Below are 16713 nucleotides of genomic sequence, written 5' to 3'. Positions count from 1 at the left end.
CTCAATAAATATTTTTAAACTCAATAAATATATACAAAAAATATATCATTATTCAATTTCTATGTATTCTTTTTATATTTTTATTATTAATTTTACAAACTCAATCATCCACCCCCACACCCACCCGCGCGTATGCGCGGGCCTCTTGCTAGTATAACTAAGATTCGACTCCTATTTCGGTCAGAATGTTAACATCAACGTACACAAAAAAACACTTCTATATCCCTTTTTTTTTTGTTTTTTTTTTAACGTGGCTTCACATCATTGAGCCACATCACAAAAATCAACCATGGATAAAACATTGAACAGGTTATTTCATTGGAGTAGTACCCTAGCTAAATCCTTAATCCAATGTATCTACAGGTGGAAGCTACATATTGATCAAAAGAAATTTATTATACCATAGAATAATCGGAATAATGTTTCCAATTTCATTTTTAATTTAGCTCTGAGAGTCTTCTAAAAAATTAAACAATGATGCTACGTTTCATTTTTTTTTTCAATTATATAACTATATAAAAGTGAGAAAGAAGCAAGTGTATAATTATTTCTAAATAGCTAAATGCACATTATAGACACTTTTATAATTTTTATATAGCTGTTTGTCAATTAAAGTAGACATGAGAGAGAGAGAGAGAGAGAGTATAACAATATGAAATTAGTCAAGATTAATTTATTTGATATTTGAAAATTAAGTTGAAATTATTTTTTTTTTATTCTTTGTAATAATTTAAGAATAAATATTATAATGTACAATTTATGGATGTTGATAATTCAAAAGAAAATTGTGAAAAAGAGTTATGTTGTAATTTGACTATCTTTTAATTGGATGTAGATTGCTTTTATTTTTCTTTATAACAATTGAAAAACAAATTTAGAAGAATCAGATTTATATAGACTATATATATTTCAACAATTTATTTGATTTCCAGCTTCCTGCTGCAACCTGCTAAGCTCTTGACAAGTTTCTTGATCATCTGATTTTCAGAAGCCACATTTGCTTTGAGCACATGGGAGCTGCTTCACCATTTCTTGCATTAACTCTGTTTCAAAGAAGCAATATTCATAGTGGTATACTAGATTAACTTGTAATACAGTAGTTAGTTTATACAAACAATCTTATATATAATTAAATAACTATATAAAACTTTTAAATATAATTGATGTCTAAGATGTTCTTAACTTTTAAGAGTATATATACAAGAATCTCTTGATCCCTGTATGAAACTTTACCTATCTAGCCTCCAATATGCTGTCTGTGACATCATTGATCGAGTATGTTCTGTTATTACTTGAAGAAGAACCTTCATCAACCATTTCTCTTTCTGTGAAGAATCCAGGCATTTTAGGTGGAGGTAGCGTGGATTCACTACTCAACATTTGAACAACGTATGACATGTTTGGCCTTTCATCTGGACTTTTTTGCACACAAAGTAGTCCCACATGAATTGATCTTAGCATTGAAGATAAATTTGATGTATCTCTCATTGGAGCATAAACTATTTCGTACCCTTTGTCTTCCATAAATAGTTTCCATGCCTGCATATGTATATTGCAAAGCTTGTGGAGTTGTGGTTAAGATTAGAAGCATATATAACAAAGATGATTATTAGAATTCAGTTACACACTTACATGTCCTAGAAGATTAAAGTGATGATCTTGATGAATGAATCCTCTATTTCTACTTCCACTCACTATTTCTAACACCAATACACCAAAACTGAATACATCAGATTTTATTGAGTAAACTCCATCAATTATGTATTCCGGTGATAAATATCCACTGCGCACATCCAACCAAAGGAAAAGAAAAGGATAAAAAATCAAACCTATAGCCAAGCCATCATACATACAACATACCCATATTAAAAATCAGCAAAGCATAAGAGACTTACTAAGTTCCAACAACATGCCGAGTGTTTGCTTTAGTTTCGTTCCCTCCAAAACTTCTAGCTAGCCCGAAGTCTGATATTTTTGGATTCATTTCACCGTCTAACAAAACATTTGCAGCTTTGAGATCTCTATGAACTATTCTATGTCTTGAATCTTGGTGAAGATAAAGAAGACCTCGAGCAATTCCATTGATAATGTCAAAGCGCCTCGTCCAATCTAGTAACATGCTCTTCTTTTCATCTGTCCAAAAGGTAGCCAATTATATCTTTCTTGTAGTAAGATTGTAAGTTGAGAAGTAATTAAATAGTGTATGGATTAACAGATTATCTCAAAATTTAATAAGAAATCATAAGTGGAAAATCTGTTTCATATCATTTCTGTAGGTAAAAGATATTAACAAGTGTTGGAAAGAAAAATAATATTTTTTTGGTCTATTCATTTTTACATATTTTTCAAAAACAAAAAAAGAATTCTCATTCACCAAGTTAGAGTACAGTTGAATGATCATAAAGGATTTCTGAAATCAAACCAAATATAAAGTAGTCCAAGCTTTTGTTGGGCATAAATTCATAGACTAGCAATCTTTCTTCTGCATAAATGCAACATCCTAGGAGCTTCACTAAATTCCTATGCTGAAGTTTGGCAATATGCATAACTTCATTTTTGAACTCTTGGATTCCTTGACTTGAATTTTGTAAGAGTCTCTTAACTGCTATTTCTTTCCCATCCTTTAATACACCCTGAAAGTTATAAAAACACATAGGCAAAAGATTATGATTCTCTATTTCTCTATAGCTTTATAAAACAAAAGTAAAATGGTTTCATTACCTTATATACCGAACCAAAGCCACCTTTTCCTAAAATATTATCAGCTGAAAAATTATTTGTTGCAGAAGAAATTGTAGACATATCAAACAAAGACAATTGCAGATCTTCCTCATAGTCATTCATTACACCTGCATAAGTATTATCATATGTGATATGTAAATGCAATACATGCTCTGTTTCTCCACATTACTTAAATAATATAGGAGTTACTTAACTACCTTTTCTTCGTATCTTCCATCTAAAGACGATGAAGGCCAAGCATATGATTAAAACACTAAAAGATAAGGCACAAACTATGATGATAGTCTTTTTCTTCCGGATGTTTGATTTGTGTGATTTATTTTCCTGCATAGCTTCTATAAAAAGAAAAAATGCATCCGTTAAACAAAAATAAACAATTAATTAATTAAAAAAATTAGAAAGTATTTATACCTAGTTCTGTAGCAGCCATCCTTATGTAAATATCTTCAAGAGAATATGGAGTCAGAGCTTTAATATCATTTAAATTACCAAACCACATCAAACAACCACTTGCGCCTTCACTTATATCCAGAGCTGCATAAGCCATACATGAACAATTCTTCAAGCACACCATCTTACAATCTTCAATGCTGATATTTCTACTATACCATGATCTTTCTGTATCTGGCAATTTCAGCCCTGAATACTTCAAAAACCCATCTCCATTACAATCTAATGATGTTCTTCTTACACAACCATCTGATAAACCTTGCTCCTTCTTATTATTATCTTGCACAAATCCATCCAAACAACTACACATTGGATAGTTGTTAACATTACAACTAGAATAAGCTCCACATGTTTCATAGTAGTCACAATCATCAGCGGGTAGCCTCGCCAAGTCGGTCCAACTCGATGTGTCCGGATTCCACTGGCTTCTCTGGTTGATTCCTTCCGGCGTTAGAACCACCTTATGAGGGTTTGAATTGTTGATAAGTTCATACATAAAATATATCTCTTCCTCGTTAGAAACATATTTATATCTAAAGCCTGAGTTTTCTTTCACTTGTGGCGTTCCACTGAATTGAACTCCATTCCATGATCCGGCACGCCATCTTTTAGATCCTCCATCTTTAAGGACTAATTGAGGATATCCGTTGATATCGAATTCTAAAGTATATCTACCTGGAAATGGATCGTCCGAGCTGTTCCAAGATGTTAGATACCAATTCTGTCCTGTTTTTAGATTTGTTCCTAACTTTTGTCCAGGCAAGAGCGTGTCGGATGGATAATCAAAACTTTGCCATACAAAATCTTCTTCGCTAGCACCATTATTACTTCTTTCTTGCACAACAAGATTTCCTGAATTCAAAAGCTTTCCAATCGGATTCATGACGGATCTTGTTGCGTTGGAGGACCAAATAACACTATTGTTACGATCAAGAAGGACTAGAGTTCCAGTGTTGTTGAGCTTCAGAACTCCTGAGGAGTCAGTGAGGGGTTTTTCTCTGTTTGCAACCCAAACTACTGTCTTGGATGGATCTTTGTTAAACCAGATTCCGACGTAACGGTTCTTGGAAGTTCCAGGGCTGAAGAATCCCAATGCAAAGATTTCATCCGAAGAAACTATTGTCTCATCATCACTGATAGATTGCAGTGAATCTATAGTGTCTCTTGCAGTTGAAGCCACCACCATATAGTTCATCAGAAAGAAGAAGAACAGAATCATTATTGTAAAGCCTTCCATTTGCAGTGGGAATCTAAGAGTCTCTCTGTAAGCAGAAAAATCAGAAAATGTGTTAATATAAGGTTTCCTTAAATTGCCTTCATGTCAAAGTTGAAAGTTGCTTCTTGATTCACCTTTTCTTATTATTATTTTGGTGTTTAGGGGGAAAAAATTGTGTTGCGTAACACGAATTTGTCAATTGTTCACTTCACATGACCTGATTAGGTTTATTATTAGTCAATAATATAAGACTAAATACATATCAGTTAGCAGCTTGTTTATTACACCATCTGTGTTTTATATATTATATTGGAATGCTGTCATACACAAAATGATCAAATTAGCCTAATGATGATATCATGAATGCCACCTAATGCTATATAATACATCCTTAGTTATGGTGAGAAAAAATTGATGATAAGTGTTTTACCTTGTAATTTGTTACTTCATTTTCTCCGAACAAAAACAATTATAGAATACTTACTAATAAAATTTATTATTTTTAACTAATATTTATCCAAATTAAAATTTTAAAATAGTAATGCTATATGTACAAATATTTTTTAATTAAATTGGTAGAAGTTCAAAAAAAATAAATAAATAAAACACACGCATAGGTGACATATTTTGCTTCTCTTTTTTCACACTTTTTAATATAGATATTTTTGTTGAATAATACAAAAATTTATTGATATAATATAAATTTTTACACATAATAGATAAATTTTTATACATAACACATAACTTATTAATATAACATAAAAAATTTTGTAAATAACAAAAAAAATTTTAGCATATAGCACATAAAATATAAAATTTATGTGTATCAAAATGGAGCAATTCATTGGCTAAATTTGATACACATAAAACATAAATTTTAGCATATAGCACATAATATTTGTGCATGCAGCAACTCATTAGCTAGCGGCAGACCCTTAAATGGAGCTCAGATTCGCGACGGATTAGTTCTTAACCTGTCGGGTTGGAAGATACCGTTTGGATAAACCAAAAAAAATATATAATCTTTTAAAATTTATATTCTGTGCACTAAAATTTCTGTATTATATCCCAATATATCTATATTGTGTATTAAAATTTATGTGCTTAATAATTTTGCTAAACATAAATAAAAAAATGAAAAAAAAGATAACATTGTTGAAGAAGAAGATTTAACTTGATCAGTAAAATATTTGATCATCTAACTTTATTACTCTTAAATACTAAATTTTAAAATTCTAAATATCAACATCTTAATAATATAAAAATAAACTATTAACTCAATATATTGATTAACATTTATATTTAGTAAATTAAAATAAAAATAACTTTTAATAAATTATACACACAAAAAAATAATTATGTTTAGTAAAATAATTTTTAAATTTAAAAAAATATAACAGATATAATTATAAGAATAAATTTAAATATTTATTAATGTATGAGATTATATTAAAATTTAAAATTTTAACAAATATATATTAATTTTAAAAAATTTTGAAATACTTTTAAAAATACTCATTATTTTTAAAAATTAGAAATATAAATACTATAAGAGTAATTGATATAGTGGTTAATATGGTTATTTTAGTTAGGCTGCGATGAAAAGATGCACCTAGGTATAAAGAATAAAATTGAGTAATGTTATCCAGTTATCCTAAAGAAGCATAAATAATATAATTAATAATATAAAATGAGATAAGCTATTATTTTAGTTTTTAATATTTATGTTAAATTTTAATTTATTTCATAATATTTTAAATATTTTATTTTTATTTTAAAAAATTTTAAATATATTTAATATTGTCTTACTATTAAATTTGATATAAATAATTAATGCAATGAATGATGTGAATGTTAAATCGTTAACAACGTTGTTAGTAATTCATATTTTTTTTCATGTGTTAGAAAAATATAAATAAATTTTTTTAATATTTTTTCTTTTTAATTTTCTTTTTGTAAATAAATTTCAAATGATATATGTGAATCATCAATCTTTTAGAATTAAATGAAAAATTTTTACATTAATTATTGTTAATGAATTAATTTTATTTATATATTAAAATTAAATCTTATTAATTTCTTATTATACTAATTATTTATATCAAATTTAATAATAAAATAATATTAAATTTATTTAAAATTTTATATAATTAAAATATAACATTTAAAATTTTTTTAAATTAAAAATATGATAATTAAAATATTAAAAATTTAATTAAAATATTAGAGATCAAAATAATATTTTACCGTATAAAATATCTATTTTGTGATGATAAATTAGTGTATACTACTAGTTGTGGACTTGGATTTATTTGTTGAGTTGACTGACTTCCTCTCTAGTATTGACTTCTTCCAAGACGTATTTCTTAAGTTTGAAAACAAATTACGTGTGACGTTGTATTGTTTATGTATCGCTGTGATGGAATTTGTCTTGAGATGGATAACATGAAGAAAGAAAAAGTGAAAATTTAATTACTCTTCAAGACAATAAAGTTAATATCTAATAAAATTACGAATTTAACAATAATCTTTTTTTAATATCTAATACCATCTTTTATCAATTCAATAGTTAACATTTACTTCATCCCTTTGATAATAATAATCGTTCTATTTTTAATTTTTTAAGGCTTAAAATTTACTATATTTATACTATTTAGATCGTATTAATTTTCTTTTCATTTATACACTCTAATGATATGATTTTAAGAACTAGAATAAATATAACACTGATTGAAATAATTAAATTTTTTACGAATGTAATTTTTCTTTGTCACAATTTTTAATATTTTCAATATATTTTTTCTTTTTTTTTTCCCCTTAGTTAGTCTGTATCTTTTAGGTTCAAGACAATAATAATCGTTATGAAATTTTTATGTTAACAAATTTTCTTGTTCAGACACGGGGTCTTAATTAAGTAACTGCTTTCCAAATAGTAAAAAATTCCGGCAGTCTTGGTCTTATTTCGCATAATAATCACCTAACTGTAGTAAAAATAAACAAATAAATAAAAATCGATTAATAATAATGTTAGATTTTCTGTTGCAAACCGCGGAGCACGGTACCATCTTTTCCTATATTTCATCATCTTCTTGTCCTTTTTTACTTGTGGCTTATTGAGCCATTGCCTCATAAGTCATGATTGCTTTTTGAATTTCTGGAGCATTATCTCACAAATTGCCCCCTATTTTACGTTTTATTCTTTCGTTTTCAAATTATTATTATTATTATTATTATTATTATTATTATTATTATTTAGTTGATACCAAAATGTAGGGGTGTGCATGGGCCGGGTGAAACCGGGTTTGATGTGACCCAGACCCGGCTCGAAATATGTACCGGGTCCATTTATGAGACCCGAACCCGACCCTAGACCCGATGAAACCTATACCATTTCGGGTCACAACTATACCGGGTGAAAATCGGGTGAAAACCGGGCCGTTAACATTATATTACCTTGATACCTTCTTGTAAGTTAACATGTAAAAATATTCAAATTTCCAAGACTCCAACCATTATTTGACATGGTAAAATTCACTTAGAAAAATATAACAAGAACCAACTCTTCTCTAAAATTAAAGCATAACCATAATCAATACTAATATTGCCTAATAACACCAAATATTTAAATCAATATAAATAACACAATATTATGCATTAGTCTAAAGTCTTATGCATTTTAAATATAAAATATTAACTTATAGTCTTATATATAATGACTAATAACACAAAATATTAAGGTTTACAATACTTAAATTCCACATAATAATAGTCATCATCCATCACTAATAATACAAAATATTTATTGTGTATGGTGACCGAACCACCGGGCCGATTTCGGGTGACCCGAGCTATGACCCGGACCCGACCCGAAATAATGACCGGGTCTATTTTTGAGACCCTAACCCGACCCTAGACCCGATGAAATCACACCAAATTAGCCCCTAAAGTGTTCGGGACCGGGCCGGGTCTTCGGGCCGGACCGGACCATGCACACCCCTACCAAAATGTATATTATTCTTTTATTTATTTTGTACAACATCTACAAAGATCGCAGAAGAAGGAAAGCTCTTTACCGTTCTATAGGCTAAGATGCTAAAGAGTTTTAGATTCGACGCTTTATTATGTAATAAACTTTTTTTTAATTTTAAGAGGTTCTCAAGAAGATAAATTGATTCTTCTGTCATTTTAAATAGGATTAATTTGTTTTATAATAATATTTTAAAGATTAAATATTTATAATAACATTTATTAAAAATTAAAAAATTTATAAATTTAATTAATTAATATTATTAATATTATTGATATTATTATTAATATTAATAAACGGTTATTAACTATTTAGTACTATTTGGTTAAAAGGCCACAATTTTTTAAGAATTATGTATGTTTAAAATATTATATTTATTGGCTAAAGCGACACAAATCTTTAAGAATTGGTAATAGAAAATACACAATATTTGTGTATGTAACAAATTATAATTGTTATATGCAATATGTATAAATAAGTTTTTGTCTACTATTTCAAAAACACAAATATTAAGTGTACATTTTACTTAACTATTAAGAGATTTTCTTTGTTTAAGAGAGTTGAGAATTTCTTATATTGCTAATTAAAAAATTCTTAGGTTTCATTGTATCTTGAGAGAGTATTGTCATCAACCCTATAGCAACTAAGTGTCAGAACAAATATCTCTCTAAAAAAAGCGATCTAATCGTGCCTTGAAACCATCTTCATATATCTAGCAATTTTAGAGAGATATTTCTTGAAGATGGTACAAAATCAAAACACCACGTTCAAGGTCATGAATCAAGAGTTTATCAAGTTGGATCGCTTTAACGGAACGAATTTCAACTGTTGGAAGGACAAGATGATGTTTTTTCTTTCGGTTCTCAATCTTGCATATGTAATTGACCTAAAGACTACACCAATTGTCGATGCCGCTGAAGATTCTACACCAGAAGAGAAAAAAAATTGTTCAATTAAAGAAGAAACGTGATGAAGATACGTTTGCATGTCGAGGTTATATTCTCAATATTTTATCTGATCGAATTTATAATCTCTACATGTCAATTCAGTCACCATTTGAAATTTGGAAATTTTTGAAAGAAAAGTACAATATTGAAAGACAAGGAACATATAAGTTTATTATGACAAAATATTTTGAATTTATTATGAATGATACTATGCTTATTATTGATCAAATTCATGAGTTACAAATCCTTGTATATAGACTTTGTGATCTACAAGTAGTGATCTCTGAATCATTACAAGTTAGAGCAATTATTTTAAAATTACCTTCATTTTAGAATAGTTATAGGAAAAAACTTTTACATCTTGGTGAGGACTTCACAATTGAGAAATTACTAAGGCATATACGTATAGTAGAGGAAGAAACTCGAAAACGTAATATTGTGTATCTTTTTCAAAATTTTAAAGTGAATCATATTGGTGAAGACAACAACAATAACAAGAAAAAAAAGTTCTCAAAAGATTAAAAGCAAGACAAAAAAGACAAAGAGAGTGTTATCATTGTTACAAGAAAGGACATTACATCAAAGAATGTAGAATTTTGAAAATGAAAGCACCAAAGACTAACCTAGTGGAAGAGAAGGATCTAATTGCTATGATTGTAAAAAAAAAAAGTACAAAATATGCAGATTGGTATGATTACAGAACTCAACATAGCAACACAAGAAAAATTACTTGAGTGGTTGTTAGATTCTGGGCTTACTGTTCACGTTTTGCAATGATCGTAACCAATTCAAAACATAACAAGAAGTGAACAATAGATAAGTCTTGATAGACAATGACAACTCAACCAAAGTTTGTGGTCAAGGAACTGCGAAATTAAATTTTACATCTGGTAAGGAATAAAGTTTAATGTATGCAATGCATTGTACTAAACCTGATATAGCATTTGTTGTGTGCAAATTATCACGATTTACAGGAAAACCTAGCAATCAACATTGGAAAGCTATAACAAGAGTTTTTGGTTATCTCAAGAAAATCATAAACTTGATATTACATTATAGTGATTATTCCACAGTTTTAGAAGGTTATTCGATGCAAATTAGATTACAAATCTTAGTAATAACAAATCCACTTCAGGATAAATTTTCACCTTAAGTGGTGGAGGAATAAGTTGGGCCTAAAAAAAAGATATGTATTACTGAAGGTTATAGAAGGCTTAGAGAAGGGGAGTTGAATTTATGATGACCTTCTTTTACTTTAATGAAATAAGATGACCTTCTTTTACTTTAATGAAATAACCCTTTAATTTTAAACTTTAAATCTGAATCTGTTTGAATTCAGTAGCGGAATATTTATGAAACAATTAAAGTTAAACATTAGTGAGGATGTAACGATTTTTTAATAAAAGAAAAAGGCTAAAATAATAATTTAAGATAATTTAATATATGAGGGTAAAGAGATCAAATCGAATTTGAATGGAAAAGAGATAATTAAGGTTTAATGAAGTACGGTTTAAGGTTTAAGGTTTAAGGGTTAAGGTTTAAAGTTTAAAGTTTAAGGATTAAGGTTTAACAAATTAAAGTTGAAGGGTTAAGAAATTAAGGTTCACGGATTAAGGCTTAAGGAATAATGTTTAAAGGTTTAAAGGTTTAAGGAATTAAGGATTGTAATTTGAGAAATAAAGATCGAGAAAAATACTAAATGATTTGAATTAAAGAATTTGACTTTTAGTACAATTTCGTGAGAAAGGCAAAACATAACGCTCACTTGAGATATTGTGCATGAGGTTCAGTGAGGGCAGTGATACTTAACTCCCACTTGAGATTCGAAAGAAGGTTCCCCATGAGGACGGCAATACGTAATGCTGATAGAAGAGACGTTGGCTGAGGTAGGAATGGCGATACGTAACATCTATCTCAGGACCACTGTCGGGTAATAGGTAATGAACCGACTCGTGAACTCACGGTCTGTATAAGAATAAACATTCATCATATACATTTATATGAATTACTTGAGTGTGCTTTCTATTGCTGTATTAGGTTATCTGTAAAAAATTTTTGCGTGAATTGTTCATACTTTTGCATTATGTACCTTATCTATGTTTGTTAGTTTATAAATGTGACTGTTAATTGAGATGATTGAGAAATGATATAAATGAGGATTGATTAATGTAACTGAAAATTGATCAAATAATGTAATTTGAAGGAAAATAACTACATTGTTTAAAGTAGGACTCGAGGAATTTTAAGATTTTCACTAGGATAATCATTCTTGAGTTTTAAGTTAATTATTTATGTTTTATTCTTTATTTTTATGGTATTCTCATCCTCTACTGTGAACGAGTGATTAGTTCTCACCCCAAAATTTCCCACCCTTTCAGTGACACAGGTTTTGAAGACTCAGTATAGATCCGCAGACGAATAGTGAACTTTGTTTCTGAGTTAAGTGCTTTCATAGAGTTTTCTCGCACTTATCGCTTAAGATTTTATTTTATTTAGAGGGATATTGTGTTGTATCTGAACTTTATTTGAAATTACTTGAATAATATTTTCTATTATTAATAATTATGTGACTATTATTGTTAGAGGATATTGGATGAATGATTTTATTTGAACAAAATTTTCTAGTATTTTTAGGAAACTGGAATGCGATATCGATATAAAATCTCAGTAATCAAGTAGATAATATTAAGAAAGATTACGTAATGTTCTTGCTAGTGAAAATACCATAATTTAAGCAAGATATTTTGTTAGAGGGGACGTTACACTGTATGTAAGTCATATAGTGCGTTACTTTTGAGCAACGATCTAACTTTAACTCAATAACATCTTTGATTCATGTCATGAAGATTCAACGAAAAGTTTTTATGCTGGTTGTCGAATGTCTAACACAATCCTTCTTCTTTATTTGGAATTGGAACTGACTATGTATCCCAGCTATAGAATAGGCGGAGTTTATTTATTGATAATCATACCTACAAATTTCGATCTCCAAATGTGTTTCACTAATAGGCAAGTGCTGAAGTGGAGTAGAAGAGATTATACGTAGATTGTTTATATTTCCCTTCTTAATAATTATACACAAATTTAGAAGAAGTGCATTCATGAAGACTATATATATTTCAACACTTTGATTTCCAGCTTCCTGCTACGCTCTTGACATGTCTCTTGATCATCTGATTTTCAGAACACACATTTTCTTTGAGCACATGAGAGCTGGTTGACCGTTTGTTGTATTAACTGTGTTTGAAAGAAACAATTTTCATAGTGGTATACTAGATTAACTTGTACAGTAGTAAGTTTATACAAATAATCATATATATAATTAAATAAGTATATAAAACTTTTAAAATATAATTGATTTCTAAGATGTTCTTAACTTCTAGAGTATATATACAAAAATCTCTTGATCCCCATATGAAATTTTACCTATCTAGCCTCCACTATGCTATTTGTGACCTCATTGATTGAGCATTTTCTGTTATTACTTGAAGAAGAACCTTCATCAACCATTTCTCTTTCTAAGAATAATCCAGGCATTTTAGGTAGAGGTAATGTGGATTCACTACTCAACATTTGAACAACATATGACATGTTTGGCCTCTCATCTGGACTTTTTTGCACACAAAGTAGTCCCACATGAATTGATCTTAGCATTGAAGATAAATTTGATGTATCTCTTATTGGAGCATGAATTATTTCGTACCCTTTGTCTTCCATAAATAGTTTCCATGCCTGCATATATTTTTTGCAAAGCTTGTGGTTAAGATTAGAAACATATATAACAAATGATTATTAGAATTCAGTTACACACTTACATGTCCTAGAAGATTAAATTGATGATCTTGATGAATGAATCCTCTATTTCTATTTCCACTCACTATTTCTAACACCAATACACCAAAACTGAATACATCAGATTTTATTGAGTAAACTCCATCAATTATGTATTCCGGTGATAAATATCCACTGCGCACATCCAACCAAAGGAAAAGAAAAGAATAAAAAATCAAACATATAACCAAGCCATCATAGATACCCATATTAACAATCAGCAAAGCATAAGAGACTTACTAAGTTCCAACAACATGCCGAGTGTTTGCTTTAGTTTCGTTCCTTCATGATGATGAGTTTGGAAAACTCCAAATTAATATTAGTGATGAATAAACACTATTAAAATATTTAATTACAAAATTATTAATTCAATCTTTATTAATCATATGTTAATTAATAATTTTGTGATGCAGGTTTTTAATTGGACCGAAAATAAAAGAAAAATCATTGCAAGCCCAAGTGTTCTATAAGTACATTCAGCATTGATGCAAAAATGTTTTATTTGTTGTGGCTGAATTATTATTCTTATTGGACCAGATTGAGTTATTGTTACTACAAGCCCAAATGAAAGCTTTCCTATTTGTTCAATACTTGATCCAAAAAATCCATCAGGAAAGCAAATGTTGCTAGTTGGACCAAAATGAAATCTATTGCTACCAAACCCAACATTAATGAATGTTTCCATGCTTTATCCGAATCCATGAAGCAAAGAAAAAGCCTCAATGCTTCCAACGGATTCCATTTCACTCTTTGGAAGGATTTGAAATTTAATTTACTAGCATGGGGAACATGAGAGAGAACTTGACTTTGATTTGATGGGAATCATTATGATTAATGCTACACGTTAACCCACTAGGGAAGTAAAAGCAACCCTTCAATTTGTTACATTTTATTTAATTGCTTTTACTCTAATTTCACATTCTCTCTCATCTCTTTCTTCTTCTTTCTTCGGTCATTAATCAGGAAGCCATGGAAGCTACTTGGAGCTACCGAAAGGAAAGGAAAGCAAGCCTAAAGACCATCGAGTTGATGGCACGAAAAAGAAAATTAAAAGTATGCTGTGGTTGAGATTTTCACCAAATAAGGTAAGATTTGGTGAGGTAATTTCAGATCCTTCATACTCAAAAAGAAGGATGAAGATTCGGCCAGCAAGAAAGATCTTTGGAGGCATGGCTTGTCTTTGATTCTGCTCAACCACCACAGGAAGTAGCTAGAGTGGCGAAGTGATGGTTGAGGCAGAGATTGAAGCAGATGAAGTCATCATCATCATGAAGCATCAAGGGCCAGAAATCCATCTTGGAGAAGAAGCCAAGGATGGAGCGCTCGGATTGATGAAGAGTGATGACCAAGGAAGAACTAGAGGTATTTGCATGTTGGTTTTTGCATGAGTTACATCTTCTCTCTTTGTGGCCGAACCGGTTTTGAAGGAAAAGAAGCTGAGCTCGGGTTTGTGTTTCAACTGTGAAGGCTTCACTTCTCTATAAAAGGGGTGAACAGTCATGATTTGATTCAAGGAGTAAGATTTGAGAGTGCAAGGCACAGAGTTCTCAGAGCTACCTAAGCTAGCAGTTCTTCTTCTCCTTCAATGTTTTCTGTTTTGCATTTTTCTGTTTAATTTTGTCATGTCTTGAGTCTCATGGAAAAAGGCAAACAGTGAGGTTTGTATGAAAAAGTCATAGAGCGGAAAAAGGCAGAGAGTACAAAATTAAAAGAAAAAGCCATAGATGTCTTAGAGTTCCTTTGTACATCTGTGTTGTGTTTCATGATTCTGTGGGAATCCCCTTATAAGTTGGGTTAGCACTTTACAAGTTGTAATCTGGATGATTATAGTGAAATTCCATCATTGTTGTGATGGAGACTGGATGTAGGCTGCACTGCACTTAGCAGCTGAACCAGGATATATTTGGGTGTTATCTTCTCTTCCTTCCTACTTCAAATCTGTTTTTACTGTTCAGATGAAAAATAAAAAATGTCTCGTGTCAAGTGACGAGACAAAATGAAATGTCTCGTGGCTAGGGACGAGCTAAAAACAGAAAAACTTCCTCTAAGTCCAGCAAGTGTCAGCAAGCAAAAAGGGGGCTAAGATTCAACCCCCCTTCTTTTAACCACTGAAATCATCACCTCCAAAACTTCTAGCTAGTCCGAAGTCTGATATTTTTAGATTCATTTCACCGTCTAACAAAACATTTGCAGCTTTGAGATCTCTATGAACTATTCTATGTCTTGAATCTTGGTGAAGATAAAGAAGACCTCGAGCAATTCCATTGATAATGTCAAAGCGCCTCGTCCAATCTAGTAACATGCTCTTCTTTTCATCTGTCCAAAAGGTAGCCAATTATATCTTTCTTGTAGTAAGATTGTAAGTTGAGAAGTAATTAAATAGTGTATGGATTAACAGATTATATCAAAATTTAATAAGAAATCATAAGTGGAAAATCTGTCAATGTTGTTCTCCTTTTTAATCTGCACGACGATAAAATAAGGTGTCAAAAAGGTCAAAATTGTCACTCAAGTTTTACTATGTTAAGATAATAGTAATAGAATAGTGCTATTCAAATGCTGACCAATATAATTAATATCATAATTGATGGTTGTGTTTCAACAAGGAGATAATTTTGAACTGTGTCTATAAAGTAAACGGTCAACAAGATGGAACCATGGAATATGTAGTATATATTACTGCATATAAATATGATTAAGGTCAGTTTGACTAAACTTCTTAAATAAGTTTTTTTGAAAAAAGAACTTAAAATATAAGGACTTTTATTAATAATAATTTTTAAATAAATTATTTTGAGTTTAGATAATTATTATGAAAGTCTTTATTTTAATATTGTGCATTAAATAAAAATGATAAAATAGTTTTTAAAAATAGGAGAAGTCACATTTTTTAATTTTTTCAAAAGCTCTTAAATAACTTTTTAAAAAGTTAAAAATTTATCTAAAAAATTGTACCAAACACATTAATATAATTTTTTATAAATCAAAAGTTGAAAAAAATAACTTTTTAGTGTTTTCCAAACGGACCTAATAATGAGATATTTTTAGATGACGAACTGAATTAATTAAGATTTGACTCCTATTTCATAAGATTATTAATTGAATATTCTCCGTCAGAAAGTTTCATCAACGTACGCACAAAAACACTTCTATATCACTTGTTTTTTTAACGTGGCTTCACATCATTGAGCCACCTCACAAAAATCAACCATGGCTAAAACATTGAACAAGTTATTCATTGGAGAAGTACCCTAGCTAAATCCCTAATCCAATGTATCTACAGGTGGAAGCTATATATTGATCAAAAGAAATTTATTATATACCATAAAATAATAAAATGACGAAAAAGTAGGCGTGTTGGATTGGAATTTCCTTTTCATTAATCGGAATAATTTTTCCCTATTCCATTTTTAATAATTTATCTCTCAGAGACTTTTAGAAAATTAACCAATGATGCTATGTTTCTTTTTTTTTGACAATATATAACTATATAAAAGTAA

General features: G+C 29.7%; 1 protein-coding gene across 2 annotated transcripts; it reads right to left on the bottom strand.

The window, feature by feature from the left end:
• Positions 1-767: 767 nt before the first annotated feature.
• On the bottom strand, positions 768-4675 carry LOC130944557 (G-type lectin S-receptor-like serine/threonine-protein kinase At4g27290). Of its 2 annotated transcripts, XM_057872920.1 has the most exons (9): positions 4543-4675; positions 3154-4454; positions 2940-3077; positions 2722-2849; positions 2423-2633; positions 1896-2133; positions 1633-1783; positions 1234-1539; positions 768-1043 (listed from the first exon to the last, which is right to left on the bottom strand). In XM_057872920.1, the coding sequence occupies exons 2-8, from the start codon at positions 4427-4429 to the stop codon at positions 1234-1236; spliced, it is 2448 nt and encodes an 815-aa protein (XP_057728903.1). In that variant the 5' UTR covers positions 4430-4454; positions 4543-4675; the 3' UTR covers positions 768-1043. The 2 variants fall into 2 exon arrangements, with proteins under 2 accessions (XP_057728903.1, XP_057728901.1); XM_057872918.1 differs by lacking the exon at positions 4543-4675 and having other exon boundaries at positions 3154-4517.
• Positions 4676-16713: the final 12038 nt, after the last annotated feature.

Source organism: Arachis stenosperma, chromosome 8, assembly GCF_014773155.1.
Source record: "Arachis stenosperma cultivar V10309 chromosome 8, arast.V10309.gnm1.PFL2, whole genome shotgun sequence".
NCBI classification, from domain to species: domain Eukaryota; kingdom Viridiplantae; phylum Streptophyta; class Magnoliopsida; order Fabales; family Fabaceae; genus Arachis; species Arachis stenosperma.
Note: the sequence above shows the minus strand (reverse complement) of the source record. Positions and strands in the feature narration are given on the sequence as shown.